Source organism: Taeniopygia guttata, chromosome 2 (assembly GCF_048771995.1).
Source record: "Taeniopygia guttata chromosome 2, bTaeGut7.mat, whole genome shotgun sequence".
Classification (NCBI taxonomy): Eukaryota; Metazoa; Chordata; class Aves; order Passeriformes; family Estrildidae; genus Taeniopygia; species Taeniopygia guttata.
In genome coordinates this window covers 150,619,737-150,635,485 of record NC_133026.1, presented here as the reverse complement: position 1 = coordinate 150,635,485, position 15,749 = coordinate 150,619,737, and the positions used below count along the sequence as shown (strand labels likewise).

The 15,749-nt window shown below is 52.1% G+C and overlaps 1 protein-coding gene across 1 annotated transcript; it reads left to right on the top strand.

Annotated features, from left to right (window-relative positions):
- The first annotated feature begins 4,046 nt into the window (after window positions 1-4,046).
- On the top strand, window positions 4,047-4,364 carry LOC140682551 (feather keratin-like). Its single transcript, XM_072925196.1, has one exon. It carries the CDS (start codon window positions 4,047-4,049, stop codon window positions 4,362-4,364), a length of 318 nt encoding a protein of 105 aa, XP_072781297.1.
- Window positions 4,365-15,749: the final 11,385 nt, after the last annotated feature.

The following is a 15,749-nucleotide window of genomic DNA, read 5'->3' as shown; positions in this document are numbered from 1 at the left end:
CTTCACCAGATTTCCTTTCCATGTGTAAGAGCCCAGCTCTGTGACCCCACAGTGTGACCTTCCTGTGCCCAGGTAAGATGAGCGCTACAGATGAACCAACACAAGAGTTTGGGGAGCATGGGAGACCTCCCTAAATCACAGGGATCACTTTCCCATCTCCAGGAGGAAAGGAGAGGCATTGAGACAAGACTACAGACATGGAGCAAAAGAGGGGAGGGAGAAAACATGATGAAAGGACCAGATCTGTCACCCCAAGCACAGCTGCATATCCCAGACCATCCTAACAGAACATGTGAGGGAACGGGGCCCGTCTTCACAAGACGGCCGCAAACCACAGCACACCAGTGTTGTAGAGTGACTTCATGGATGACACCTCACTGTCCAAAGCTTTGGTCATGTTGTCAGCCGTCCCTGAAAACCAACAACATCATCATCAAATTCTGGTCTTCATTACTAACATTTACAATCTGCTGCCAAGGTCAGATGGAGACGCAGAATCAAGGACAGGACATGGAACTGAAGAAATATGTCGAGGAAAGCAATTCCCACCTCATCACTCACCAGGCTGGGTCAGCAAAGAGGTGCTGCCACAAAATGCCCCAAGGCCACGGGATAAGGCTGTCCCACCCCTCCAGACCAGCATAAAAACCAGGCCAGAGCCGCTCTCCCTCACACACTTCTCCTGAAGCCTTCTGCTCCTGCCAGCAACCAGGTGAGCCTAAATCCCCTGACCCTCCTGCTTCTGCACCCCTGGCCCCTCTCTTCCAGCCAGCTCGGCCTCAGCCTGAGCAGCCCTCACGCCTCCCCACAGCCCCACAACAACCTGCACACTTTCCCTCGCCCTCCTGCATCACTGCCCCTCAAAACTCCACACCCCTGTTCCTATCTCACCCATTCTCTTCCAGGCACCCTCCACACCACAGCCATGGCCTGCAACACCCGCAGCGGATCCACCTGTGGACCCACCCCGCTGGCCAACAGCTGCAATGAGCCCTGTGCCCTGCAATGCCAGGATTCCCGCGTCATCATCAACCCTTCTCCTGTGCTGGTCACCCTGCCAGGACCCATCATGACCTCCTTCCCCCAGAACACCGCCGTCGGATCCACCTCCTCGGCTGCTCTGGGCAGTGAACTCAACGCCCAGGGACAGCCCATCTCTGGTGGATTTGGCTTTGGCCTTGGCTACGGGCTGGGAGGCCTGGGCTGCTATGGCAGGAGGGGTGGCTACATCTGCTAAGGGCCCTCAGCACTGCTCCTGATACAGGAAATTTGATCCTCAGGCAACAGAACCTGCCAGCAGAGCACCTCAGCTGATGGTTGCCCTTCTTGCCCCCTACACAATCCTTTCCACTTGCTTCCTTTGTCTTTTCCGTCTTTTGCCTCAATAAAGTTCTCTTGCATCAAAGCCTCAAATGACTCCGTTCTTTTGATTTCCAGTGCACTCACACCCTCATCCGGCACATTTCTTGAAATGAACAGGCCATTGGGATGGATGGAAAAGGGCAACAAAACCTTTCTTAGGAAATTCCTCTCCACGAGGAATAACCAAGACTGTTGTGGGAAGCAGGGATGGAGGGAAACACCGCCTAAAATGCGACAAAAGTACCCATCCTGATACACCAAAGCATTTGACCCAATCCCCTCCACAGCATAAAACTGGAAGCGTCACTCCAGCCAGAACACACTTGGCAAAATCTCTTCCCAGCAAGACGCTTGAAACTCCACCACAAAAAAAAAAAAAAAAAAAAAAAAAAAAAAAAAAAAGAAATAACATCATTGCCTTTGACACAAACTCCAGAGTGCAAGTGCTTCCACCCCACTGATCAAGCAGAGTCAGCAATGGCCGGATTCCCAGCACAATGGACAGCTCAGTTTTGGATCTCCCAGGACATCAGATGGGGTCTCCCATATCCCATCACCACTTTCACTTTCTGGTCATACTCACAAATGAAAAGTTCTTGCCTTCTCTGCCTATAGAATGGCATTCATTTCCATTTCTTATCTACCCCCTCCTCCTCCACTGCTGAGAACAGCCGGGCTCCCTGGATTCATCCTTTGCCACCAGGGATTTATCCACACTCATGACACCCCCATCCATCCGTGTCTCCTAGGAATCCCAGCTCTCCTCTAGGAAAGCTGCTCCACCCTTTCAGGATCTTGCTGGTCCTCCACTGCCCTTCTTTCACACTCCACTGACCCCACCCTTGCTGAGGATCTTCAACAGGCTGGGCCTCATGGATGCAACTCTCGACATGCTTCCCTTGAGACTTGACTCCATCTGGGCTTCGTGCCACTGATCCCCAGCCTCTGGGCCAGCCTCTCAGCCACTCTCAGGCCACTCACGGCACTCTCTGGCAACCTGGGCTTGTTCGGGTGCTCTGGGAGTGGAAAATAGGAAGGACCAACAAAGGCTTCACAGAAGGGTTGAGTCCAACAGCAGCCACAGCTCTCCCCTCATGCCCAGGCTGAGGCACTGGCACAGAGCAGACACACAGCTCAGGCAAGCACCATTTCCTCACGGGAAATCCTCCAAGTGGCCTCAACCATCGGCACTTGCCACAACTCAAGACCACCAAGGCCTGCCTCACCCCTCACCTGCTGCTGCTCCCATCTACCCTCTCCTCCCTTGCTCAGCTGCCCCCAAACACCCATGGAATCCCTTCAGCTGGAGAAGACTCTTGACATGCAGTCCAACTGGAAAATTAATCTGTGAGTGCCACCAATCTCAGAAAGGTTTCATTTGTAAATGATTTAAATGTAAAACTCCTTTAAGTCCAACCATTCCTCAATCTCCTGTAAGGTCACCATCAAACATGCCAAAGTCCAAGTCTCCATAGCTTCTAAATTCATCTAGCAATAGAGAGTACACCACTGTCCTTGGGCAGTCATGCACAGAGCTTGAAATCTCTACTTGTGAAGGAATTCTCCCTAATAACTAACTCAACCTCCCTTAGAGCAAATTGACTCCATTCCCTCTTCTCCAAAGGCTGGGAAAATGGGAGACAAGACTGGTGTGAATGATATCTGTTCAGCTAATTCCAGAGAGCAACAAGGACAACCTTTCTCTGAAAAGTGAACACGCCCATTCCTTCACCTGCCCTTCATGTGCCTTGTTCTCCTTCTCCTTCACCAGATTTCCTTTCCATGTGTAAGAGCCCAGCTCTGTGACCCCACAGTGTGACCTTCCTGTGCCCAGGTAAGATGAGCGCTACAGATGAACCAACACAAGAGATTGGGGAGCATGGGAGACCTCCCTAAATCACAGGGATCACTTTCCCATCTCCAGAAGGAAAGGAAAGGCATAGAGACAGGCCTAAAGACATGGAGCCAAGGAGGAGAGGGAGAAAACATGACGAAAGGACCAGATCTGTCACCCCAAGTACACCTGTATATCCCAGAGCAGCCTAACAAACATGGGAGGGAACGGGGCCCATCTTCACAAGACGGCCACAAACCACAGCACACCAGTGTTTGGAGTGACTTCATGGATGATACCTCACTGTCCAAAGCTTTGGTCCTGTTGTCAGCCCTCCCTGAAAAACAACACCATCATCAAATTCTGGTCTGTATTACTCGCATTTAAAAGCTGATGCCAAGGTCAGATGGAGACGCAGAATGAAGGAGGGGACATGGAATTGAAGAAATGTGGTGAGAAAAACAATTCCCACCTCATCACTCACCAGGCTGGGTCAGCAAAGAGGCGCTGCCTAAAAATTGCCCCAAGGCCATGGGAAACGTTGCCCCACCCCTCCAGACCAGCATAAAAGCCAGGCCAGAGCCTCTCACCCTCACACAATTCTCCTGAAGCCTTCTGCTCCTGCTGAGAACAAGGTGAGCCTCATTCCCTTGACCCTCCTGCTCCTGCTCTTCTCCTGGCCCCTCTCTTCCAGCCAGCTCAGCCCAGGCCTCAGCTGCCCTCACACCTCCCCACAGCCCCACAACAACCTGCACACTTTCCCTTGCCCTCCTGCATTGCTGCCCCTCACAACCCCACACCTCTGTCCTACCTCGCCCATTCTCTTCCAGCTACCCTCCACACCACACCCATGGCCTGCAACACCCGCTGCGGATCCACCTGCGGACCCACCCCGCTGGCCAACAGCTGCAACGAGCCCTGTGCCCTGCAATGCCAGGATTCCCACGTCATCATCAACCCTTCCCCTGTGCTGGTCACCCTGCCAGGACCCATCATGACCTCCTTCCCCCAGAACACCGCCGTCGGATCCACCTCCTCGGCTGCTCTGGGCAGTGAACTCAACGCCCAGGGACAGCCCATCTCTGGTGGATTTGGCTTTGGCCTGGGCTATGGCTACGGCCTGGGAGGCCTGGGCTGCTATGGCAGAAGGGGTGGCTACATCTGCTAAGGGCCCTCAGCACCACTCCTGACACAGGAAATTTGATTCTCAGGCAACAGAACGTGCAAGCAAAGCACCTCAGCTGATCGTTGCCCTTCTTGCCCCCTAGATGATCCTTTCCACTTGCTTCCTTTGTCTTTTCAATCTTTTGCCTCAATAAAGTTCTCTTGCATCAAAGCCTCAGATGACTCTGTTACTTTTGAATTCCAATGCTCTCACACCCTCATCGGGCACATTTCTTGCAAGGAACAGGATATTGGGGTGGATGGAAAAGAGCAACAAAACCTTTATTAGCAAGTCGGTCACCACCAGAAACTACTGAGACTGTTGTGGGAAGCAGGGATGGAGGGAAACACCGCCTAAAATGCGACACAAGCCCCCATCCTGATACACCAAAGAATTTTACCCAATCCCCTCCAGAGTACAGCAAACACTTGGTAAAATCTCTTCCCAGCAAGACACTTGAAACTCCACCACAAAAAAAAAAAAAAAAAAAGTCATTGCTTTTGACACAAACTCCAGAGTGCAAGTCCTTCCACGCCACTGATCAAGCAGAGTCAGCAAGAGCCAGATTCCCAGCACAATGGACAGCTCAGTTTTGGATCTCCCAGGACATCAGATGGCACCTCCCAGATCCCATCACCGCTTTCACTTTCTTACATCTATCACAATGAAAAGTTCTTGCCTTCTCCGCCCAGAGAATTGCATCCATTTCCATTTGTGTCCTTCCCCCTTCTCCTCCCCTGCTGAGCACAGCCGGGCTCCCTGGATTCATCCTTTGTCACCAGGGATTTATCCACACTCATGGCACCCCCATCCATCCTTGTCTCCTGGGAATCCCAGCTCTCCTCTAGGAAAGCTGCTCCACCCTTTCAGGATCTTGCTGGTCCTCCACTGCCCTTCTTTCACACTCCACTGCCCCCACCCTTGCTGAGGATCGTCAACAGCCTGGGCCTCATGGATGCAACTCTCGACATGCTTCCCTTGAGACTTGACTCCATCTGGGCTTCGTCCACTGATCCCCAGCCTCTGGGCCAGCCTCTCAGCCACTCTCAGGCCACTCACGGCACTCTCTGGCAACCTGGGCTTGTTCGGGTGCTCTGGGAGTGGAGAATGGGAAGGAGCCTCAAAGGCTTCACAAAAGGGTTGTGTCCCACAGCAGCCAAGGCTCTCCCCTCATGCCCAGGCTGAGGGGCACAGAGCAGACACACAGCTCAGCCAAGCACCATTTCCTCAAGGCAAATCCTCCAAGTGGCCTCACCCATCGGCACTTGCCACAACTCAAGACCACCAAGGCCTGCCTCACCCCTCACCTGCTGCTGCTCCCATCTACCCTCTCCTCCCTTGTTTAGCTGCCCCAACACCCATGGAATCCCTTCAGCTGGAGAAGACTCTTGACACTCAGTCCAACTGGAAAACAAATCTGTGAGTGCCACCAATCTCAGAAATATTTCATTTGTAGAATGCTTAAATGTAAAATGGCATCAAGCCCAACCATTCCTCCATCTCCTGTAATGTCACCATCAAACATGCCAAAGTCCAAATTTCCATGGCTTCTAAATTCATCTAACAATAGAGACTACACCACTGTCCTTGGGCAGTCATGCACAGAGCTTGAAAACTCTACCTGTGAAGGAATTCTCCCTAATACCTAACTCAACCTCCCTTAGAGGAAATTGACTCCGTTCCCTCTTCTCTAAAGGCTGGGGAAAAGAGAGACAAGACTGATGTGAATGATTTCTGTTCAGCTAACTCCAGAGGGCAACAAGGACAACCTTTCTATGAAAATTGAACACACCCATCCTTCACCTGCCCCTCATGTGCCTTGTTCTCCCTATCCTTCACCAGATTTCCTTTCCATGTCTAAGAGCCCAGCTCTATGACCCCACAGTGTGACCTTCCTGTGCCCAGGTAAGACGAGCGCTACAGATGAACCAACACAACAGTTTGGGGAGCATGGGAGACCTCCCTAAATCACAGGGATCACTTTCCCATCTCCTGGAGGAAAGGAGAGGCATAGAGACAAGACTACAGATATGGAGCCAAGGATGGGAGGGACAAAACATGATGAAAGGACCAGATCTGTCACCCCAAGCACACCTGCATATCCCAGACCAGCCTAACAGACATGGGAGGGAACGGGGCCCGTCTTCACAAGACGGCCACAAACCACAGCACACCAGTGTGTGGAGTGACTTCATGGATGACACCTCACTGTCCAAAGCTTTGGTCATGTTGTCAGTCCTCCCTGAAAAACAACAACATCATCATCAAATTCTGGTCTGTAGTACTCGCATTTAAAAGCTGCCGCCGAGGTCAGATGGAGACACAGAATCAAGGACAGGTCATGGAATTGCAGAAATATGGCGAGGAAAACAATTCGCACCTCACCACTGACCGAGCTTGGTCAGCAAAGAGGTGCTGCCCGCAAAATGCCCAAAGGCCATGGGACAAGGCTGTCCCACCCCGCCAGACCAGCATAAAAGCCAGCCCAGAGCCTCTCTCCCTCACACACTTCTCCTGAAGCCTTCTGCTCCTGCCAACAACCAGGTGAGCCTCAATCCCCTGATCCACCTGCTTCTGAACCCCTGGCCCCTCTCTTCCAGCTGGCTCAGCACCAGCTTCAGCAGACCTCACACCTCCCCAAAGCCCCACAACACCTCCACACTCCATCACCCTCCTGCATTTTTGCCCCCCATTTTCCCACATCCCTGTCCTACCTTTTTCCCTCTCTTCCAGGCACCCTCCACTCCACACCCATGGCCTGCAACACCCGCTGCGGATCCACCTGCGGACCCACCCCGCTGGCCAACAGCTGCAACGAGCCCTGTGCCCTGCAATGCCAGGATTCCCGCGTCATCATCAACCCTTCCCCTGTGCTGGTCACCCTGCCAGGACCCATCATGACCTCCTTCCCCCAGAACACCGCCGTCGGATCCACCTCCTCGGCTGCTCTGGGCAGTGAACTCAACGCCCAGGGACAGCCCATCTCTGGTGGATTTGGCTTTGGCCTTGGCTATGGGCTGGGAGGTCTGGGCTGCTATGGCAGGAGGGGTGGCTACATCTGCTAAGGGCCCTCAGCACCACTCCTGACACAGGAAATTTGATCCTCAGGCAACAGAACCTGCAAGCAAAGCACTTCGGCTGATCGTTGCCCTTCTTACCCCCTCCATGATCCTTTCCTCTTGTTTCTTTTGTCTTTTCCATCTTTTGCCTCAATAAAATTCTCTTGCATCAAAGCCTCAGATGACTCTGTTGGTTTTGAATTCTAATGCACTCACACCCTCATCCGACACATTTCTTGCAATGAACAGGCCATTGGGGTGGATGGAAAAAGGCAACTAAACCTTTCTTACAAAATTGCTCTCCACGAGGAACAACCAAGACTGTTATGGGAAGCAGGGATGGAGGGAAACACCGCCTAAAATGTGACACAAGCCCCCATCCTGATACACCAAAGCATTTGACCCAATCCTCTATTGAGCATAAAACTGGAAGAGTCACTCCATGCCAGAACACACTTGGCAAAATCTCTTCCCAGCAAGACACTTGAAACTCCACCACAAAAAAAAAGAAATAACATCATTGCCTTTGACACAAACTCTAGAGTGCAAGTGCTTCCACCCCACTGATCAAGCAGAGTCAGCAAGAACTGGATTCCCAGCACAATGGACAGCTCAGTTTTGGATCTCCCAGGACATCTGATGGCGTCTCCCAGATCCCATCACCGCCTTCACTTTTTGGGCACACTCACAAATTAAAAGTTCTTGCCTTCTCTGCCCATAGAAATGCATCCATTTCCATTTCTGCCCTGCCCCCTCCTCCTCCACTGCTGAGAACAGCCGGGCTCCTTCAATTCATCCTTTGCCAACAGGGATTTATCCACAATCATGACACCCCCATCCATCTGTGTCTCCTGGGAATCCCACCTCTCCTCTAGGAAAGCTGCTCCACCCTTTCAGGATCTTGCTCGTCCTCCACTGCCCTTCTTTCACACTCCACTGCCCCCACCCTTGCTGAGGATCTTCAACAGGCTGGGCCTCATGGATGCAACTCTCCACATGCTTCCCTTGAGACTTGACTCCATCTGGGCTTCGTGCCACTGATCCCCAGCCTCTGGGCCAGCCTCTCAGCCACTCTCAGGCCACTCACGGCACTCTCTGGCAACCTGGGCTTGTTCAGGTGCTCTGGGAGTGGAGAATGGGAAGGAGCTTCAAAGGCTTCACAAAAGGGTTGTGTCCAACAGCAGCCACAGCTCTCCCCTCATGCCCAGGCTGAGGCACCCACACAGAGCAGGCACACAGCTCAGCCAAGCACCATTTCCTCAAGGAAAATCCTCCAAGTGGCCTCACCCATCGGCACTTGCCACAACTCAAGACCACCAAGGCCTGCCTCACCCCTCACCTGCTGCTGCTCCCATCTACTCTCTCCTCCCTTTCTCAGCTGCCCCCAACACCCATGGAATCCCTTCAGTTGGAAAAGACTCTTGACATGCAGTCCAACTGGAAAAGAAATCTGTGAGTGCCAACAATCTCAGAAATGTTTCAGTTGTAGAAGACTTACATGTAAAACTGCATCAAGTCCATCCATTCCTCCATCTCTTGTAAGGTTAACATGAAACATGCCAAAGTTTAAATCTCCATGGCTTCTAAATTCATCTAGCAATGGAGACTACACCACTGTCCTTGGGCAGTCATGCACAGAGCTTGAAAACTCTACTTGTGAATAAATTCTCCCTAATACCTAACTCAACCTCCCTTAGAGCAAATTGACTCCATTGCATTATCTCTAAAGGCTGGGGAAAAGCGGAGACAAGACTGATGTGAATGATTTCTGTTCAGCTAACTCCAGAGGGCAACAAGGACAACCTTTCTCTGAAAATTGAACACGCCCATTCCTTCACCTGCCCCTCGTGTGCCTTGTTCTCCCTATCCTTCACCAGATTTCCTTTCCATGTGTAAGAGCCCAGCTCTGTGACCCCACAGTGTGACCTTCCTGTGCCCAGGTAAGATGAGCGCTACAGATGAACCAACACAAGAGTTTGGGGAGCATGGGAGACCTCCCTAAATCACAGGGATCACTTTCCCATCTCCAGGAGGAAAGGAGAGGCATTGAGACAAGACTACAGACATGGAGCAAAAGAGGGGAGGGAGAAAACATGATGAAAGGACCAGATCTGTCACCCCAAGCACAGCTGCATATCCCAGACCATCCTAACAGAACATGTGAGGGAACGGGGCCCGTCTTCACAAGACGGCCGCAAACCACAGCACACCAGTGTTGTAGAGTGACTTCATGGATGACACCTCACTGTCCAAAGCTTTGGTCATGTTGTCAGCCGTCCCTGAAAACCAACAACATCATCATCAAATTCTGGTCTTCATTACTAACATTTACAATCTGCTGCCAAGGTCAGATGGAGACGCAGAATCAAGGACAGGACATGGAACTGAAGAAATATGTCGAGGAAAGCAATTCCCACCTCATCACTCACCAGGCTGGGTCAGCAAAGAGGTGCTGCCACAAAATGCCCCAAGGCCACGGGATAAGGCTGTCCCACCCCTCCAGACCAGCATAAAAACCAGGCCAGAGCCGCTCTCCCTCACACACTTCTCCTGAAGCCTTCTGCTCCTGCCAGCAACCAGGTGAGCCTAAATCCCCTGACCCTCCTGCTTCTGCACCCCTGGCCCCTCTCTTCCAGCCAGCTCGGCCTCAGCCTGAGCAGCCCTCACGCCTCCCCACAGCCCCACAACAACCTGCACACTTTCCCTCGCCCTCCTGCATCACTGCCCCTCAAAACTCCACACCCCTGTTCCTATCTCACCCATTCTCTTCCAGGCACCCTCCACACCACAGCCATGGCCTGCAACACCCGCAGCGGATCCACCTGTGGACCCACCCCGCTGGCCAACAGCTGCAATGAGCCCTGTGCCCTGCAATGCCAGGATTCCCGCGTCATCATCAACCCTTCTCCTGTGCTGGTCACCCTGCCAGGACCCATCATGACCTCCTTCCCCCAGAACACCGCCGTCGGATCCACCTCCTCGGCTGCTCTGGGCAGTGAACTCAACGCCCAGGGACAGCCCATCTCTGGTGGATTTGGCTTTGGCCTTGGCTACGGGCTGGGAGGCCTGGGCTGCTATGGCAGGAGGGGTGGCTACATCTGCTAAGGGCCCTCAGCACTGCTCCTGATACAGGAAATTTGATCCTCAGGCAACAGAACCTGCCAGCAGAGCACCTCAGCTGATGGTTGCCCTTCTTGCCCCCTACACAATCCTTTCCACTTGCTTCCTTTGTCTTTTCCGTCTTTTGCCTCAATAAAGTTCTCTTGCATCAAAGCCTCAAATGACTCCGTTCTTTTGATTTCCAGTGCACTCACACCCTCATCCGGCACATTTCTTGAAATGAACAGGCCATTGGGATGGATGGAAAAGGGCAACAAAACCTTTCTTAGGAAATTCCTCTCCACGAGGAATAACCAAGACTGTTGTGGGAAGCAGGGATGGAGGGAAACACCGCCTAAAATGCGACAAAAGTACCCATCCTGATACACCAAAGCATTTGACCCAATCCCCTCCACAGCATAAAACTGGAAGCGTCACTCCAGCCAGAACACACTTGGCAAAATCTCTTCCCAGCAAGACGCTTGAAACTCCACCACAAAAAAAAAAAAAAAAAAAAAAAAAAAAAAAAAAAGAAATAACATCATTGCCTTTGACACAAACTCCAGAGTGCAAGTGCTTCCACCCCACTGATCAAGCAGAGTCAGCAATGGCCGGATTCCCAGCACAATGGACAGCTCAGTTTTGGATCTCCCAGGACATCAGATGGGGTCTCCCATATCCCATCACCACTTTCACTTTCTGGTCATACTCACAAATGAAAAGTTCTTGCCTTCTCTGCCTATAGAATGGCATTCATTTCCATTTCTTATCTACCCCCTCCTCCTCCACTGCTGAGAACAGCCGGGCTCCCTGGATTCATCCTTTGCCACCAGGGATTTATCCACACTCATGACACCCCCATCCATCCGTGTCTCCTAGGAATCCCAGCTCTCCTCTAGGAAAGCTGCTCCACCCTTTCAGGATCTTGCTGGTCCTCCACTGCCCTTCTTTCACACTCCACTGACCCCACCCTTGCTGAGGATCTTCAACAGGCTGGGCCTCATGGATGCAACTCTCGACATGCTTCCCTTGAGACTTGACTCCATCTGGGCTTCGTGCCACTGATCCCCAGCCTCTGGGCCAGCCCCTCAGCCACTCTCAGGCCACTCACTGCACTCTCTGGCAACCTGGGCTTGTTCGGGTGCTCTGGGGGTGGAGAATGGGAAGGAGCCTCAGAGGCTTCACAAAAGGGTTGTGTCCAACAGCAGCCACAGCTCTCCCCTCATGCCCAGGCTGAGGCACCCGCACAGAGCAGACACACAGCTCAGCCAAGCACCATTTCCTCAAGGCAAATCCTCCAAGTGGCCTCACCCATCGGCACTTGCCACAACTCAAGACCACCAAGGCCTGCCTCACCCCTCACCTGCCGCTGCTCCCATCTACCCTCTCCTCCCTTGCTCAGCTGCCCCCAACACCCATGGAATCCCTTCTGCTGGAAAAGACTCTTGACATACAGTCCAACTGGAAAACAAATCTGTGAGTGCCACCAATCTCAGAAATGTTTCATTTTTAAATGACTTAAATGTAAAACTGCATCAAGTCCCACCATTCCTCCATCTCCTGTAAGATCAACATGAAACATCCGGAAGTCCAAATCTCCATGGCTTCTAAATTCATCTAGCAATGGAGACTACACCACTGTCCTTGGGCAGTCATGCACAGAGCTTGAAAACTCTACTTGTGAAGGAATTCTCCCTAATACCTAACTCAACCTCCCTTAGAGCAAATTGACTCCATTCCCTCTTCTCCGAAGGCTGGGAAAAAGAGAGACAAGACTGATGTGAATGATTTCTGTTCAGGTAACTCCAGATGGCAACAAGGACAACCTTTCTCTGAAAATTGAACACGCACATTCCTTCACCTGCCCCTCATGTGCCTTGTTCTCCCTATCCTTCACCAGATTTCCTTTCCATGTGTAAGAGCCCAGCTCTGTGACCCCACAGTGTGACCTTCCTGTGCCCAGGTACGATGAGCGCTACAGATGAACCAACACAAGAGTTTGGGGAGCATGGGAGACCTCCCTAAATCACAGGGATCACTTTCCCATCTCCAGGAGGAAAGGCAAGGCATAGAGACAAGACTACAGACATGGAGCCAAGGATGGGAGGGAAAAAACATGATGAAAGGACCAGATCTGTCACCCCAAGGACAACTGCATATCCCAGACCATCCTAACAGACATGGGAGGGAACGGGGCCCATCTTCACAAGACAGCCACAAACCACAGCACACCAGTGTTCTGGAGTGACTTCATGGATGACACCTCACTGTCCAAAGCTTTGGTCATGTTGTCAGCCCTCCCTGAAAAACAACAACATCATCATCAAATTTTGGTCTTTATTACTAACATTTAAGAGCTGCCGCCAAGGTCAGATACAGACACAGACTCAAGAACAGGACATGGAATTGCAGAAATGTGGTGAGAAAAACAATTCCCACCTCATCACCCACCAGGCTTGGTCAGCAAAGAGGTGCTGCCTAAAAAATGCCCCAAGGCCATGGGACAAGGCTGTCCCACCCCTCCAGACCAGCATAAAAGCCAGGCCAGAGCCTCTCTCCCTCACACACTTCTCCTGAAGCCTTCTGCTCCTGCTGACAACCAGGTGAGCCTCACTCCCCTGACCCTCCTGCTTCTGAACCCCTGGTCCCTTTCTTCCATCATGCTCAGCCCCAGCTTCAGCAGCTCTCATGCCTCCCCACAGCCCCAAACACCCTCCACACTCCCTTGCCCACCTGCATTACTTCCCCCCACTCTCCTACACACCCCTGTCCTACCTCACCCATTCTCTTCCAGGCACCCTCCACACCACATCCATGGCCTGCAACACCCGCTGCGGATCCTCCTGTGGACCCACCCCACTGGCCAACAGCTGCAACGAGCCCTGTGCCCTGCAATGCCAGGATTCCCGCGTCATCATCAACCCTTCCCCTGTGCTGGTCACCCTGCCAGGACCCATCATGACCTCCTTCCCCCAGAACACTGCCGTCGGATCCACCTCCTCGGCTGCTCTGGGCAGTGAACTCAACGCCCAGGGACAGCCCATCTCTGGTGGATTTGGCTTTGGCCTGGGCTATGGCTACGGCCTGGGAGGCCTGGGCTGCTATGGCAGGAGGGGTGGCTACATCTGCTAAGGGCCCTCAGCACCACTCCTGACACAGGAAATTTGATCCTCAGGCAACAGAACCTGAAAGCAAAGCACCTCGGGTGATCGTTGCCCTTCTTGCCCCTTACACAATCCTTTCCACTCGCTTCCTTCGTCTTTTCTGTCTTTTGCCTCAATAAAGTTCTCTTGCATCAAAGCCTGATATTACTCCATTCCTTTTGAATTACAGCCCTCTCAAACCCTCATCCGGGACATTTCTTGCAATGAACAGGCAATTGGGATGGATGGAAAAGGGCAATAAAACCTTTCTTAGGAAATTGCTCACCACCAGGAACTACGAAGACTGTTGTGGGAAGGAGGGACTGGGAGGACACCTTCAAAAACACGACACAAGCCCCCATCCTGATACACCAAAGCATTTGACCCAATCCTCTCCTGAGCATAAAACTGGAAGAGTCACTCCATGCCAGAACACACTTGGCAAAATCTCTTCCCAGCAAGACACTTGACACCCCACCACAAAAAAAGAAATAACATCATTGCCTTTGAAACAAACTCCAGAGTGCAAGTGCTTCCACCCCAATGATCAAGGCAAGTCAGCCAGAGCCGGATTCCCAGCACAATGGACAGCTCAGTTTTGGACCTCCCAGGACATCAGATTGCGTCTCTCAGATCCCATCACCGCTTTTACTTTCTTATATCTATCACAATGAAAACTTCTTGCCTTTTCTGCCCATAGAATGGCATCCTTTTCCATTTCTGCCCTCCCTCTTCTCCTCCACTGCTGAGAACAGCCGGGCTCCCTGGATTCATCCTTTGCCACCAGAGATTTCTCCACACTCATGGCACCCCTATCCATCCGTGTCTCCTGGGAATCCCAGCTCTCCTCTAGGAAAGCTGCTCCACCCTTTCAGGATCTTGCTGGTCCTCCACTGCCCTTCTTTCACACTCCACTGACCCCACCCTTGCTGAGGATCTTCAACAGGCTGGGCCTCATGGATGCAACTCTCGACGTGCTTCCCTTGAGACTTGACTCCATCTGGGCTTCGTGCCACTGATCCCCAGCCTCTGGGCCAGCCTCTCAGCCACTCTCAGGCCACTCACGGCACTCTCTGGCAACCTGGGCTTGTTCGGGTGCTCTGGGAGTGGAGAATGGGAAGGACCAACAAAGGCTTCACAAAAGGGTTGAGTCCAACAGCAGCCACAGCTCTCCCCTCATGCCCAGGCTGAGGCACTGGCACAGAGCAGACACACAGCTCAGCCAAGCACCATTTCCTCAAGGGAAAGGCTCCAAGTGGCCTCACCCATCGGCACTTGCCACAACTCAAGACCACCAAGGCCTGCCTCACCCTCACCTGCTGCTGCTCCCATCTACCCTCTCCTCCCTTGCTGAGCTGCCCCCAACAGCCATGGAATCACTTCAGCTGGAAAAGACTCTTGACATGCAGTCCAACTGGAAAAGAAATCTGTGAGTGCCAACAATTATAAAAATATTTCATTTGTAGAAAGCTTAAATGTAAAATGGCATCAAGTCCAACCATTCCTCCATCTCCCATAATGTCACCATCAAACATCCCAAAGTCCAAATCTCCATGGCTTCTAAATGCATCCAGCAATGCAAACTGCACCACTGTCCTTGGGCAGTCATGCACAGAGCTTGAAAATTCTCCTGGTGAAGGAATTTTCCGTAATACCTGACTCAACTTTCCCTAGAGCAAATCGACACCATTCCCTCATCTCTGAAGGCTGTGAAAAAGGGAGACAAGACTGATGTGAATGATTTCCGTTCAGCTAACTCCAGAGTGCAAAAAGAACGACCTTTCTCTGAAAATTGAACATGCCCATTCCTCCACCTGCCCCTCATGTGCCTTGTTCTCCCCATCCTTCACCAGATTTCTTTCCATGTGTAAGAGCCCAGCTCTGTGACCCCACAGTGTGACCTTCCTGTGCCCAGGTAAGATGAGTGCTACAGATGAACGAACACAAGAGTTTGGGGTGCATGGGAGACCTCCCTAAATCACAGGGATCACTTTCCCATCTCCAGAAGGAAAGGAAAGGCATAGAGACAAGACTACAGACATGGAGCCAAGGAGGGGAGAGAGAAAACATGATGAAAGGACCAGATC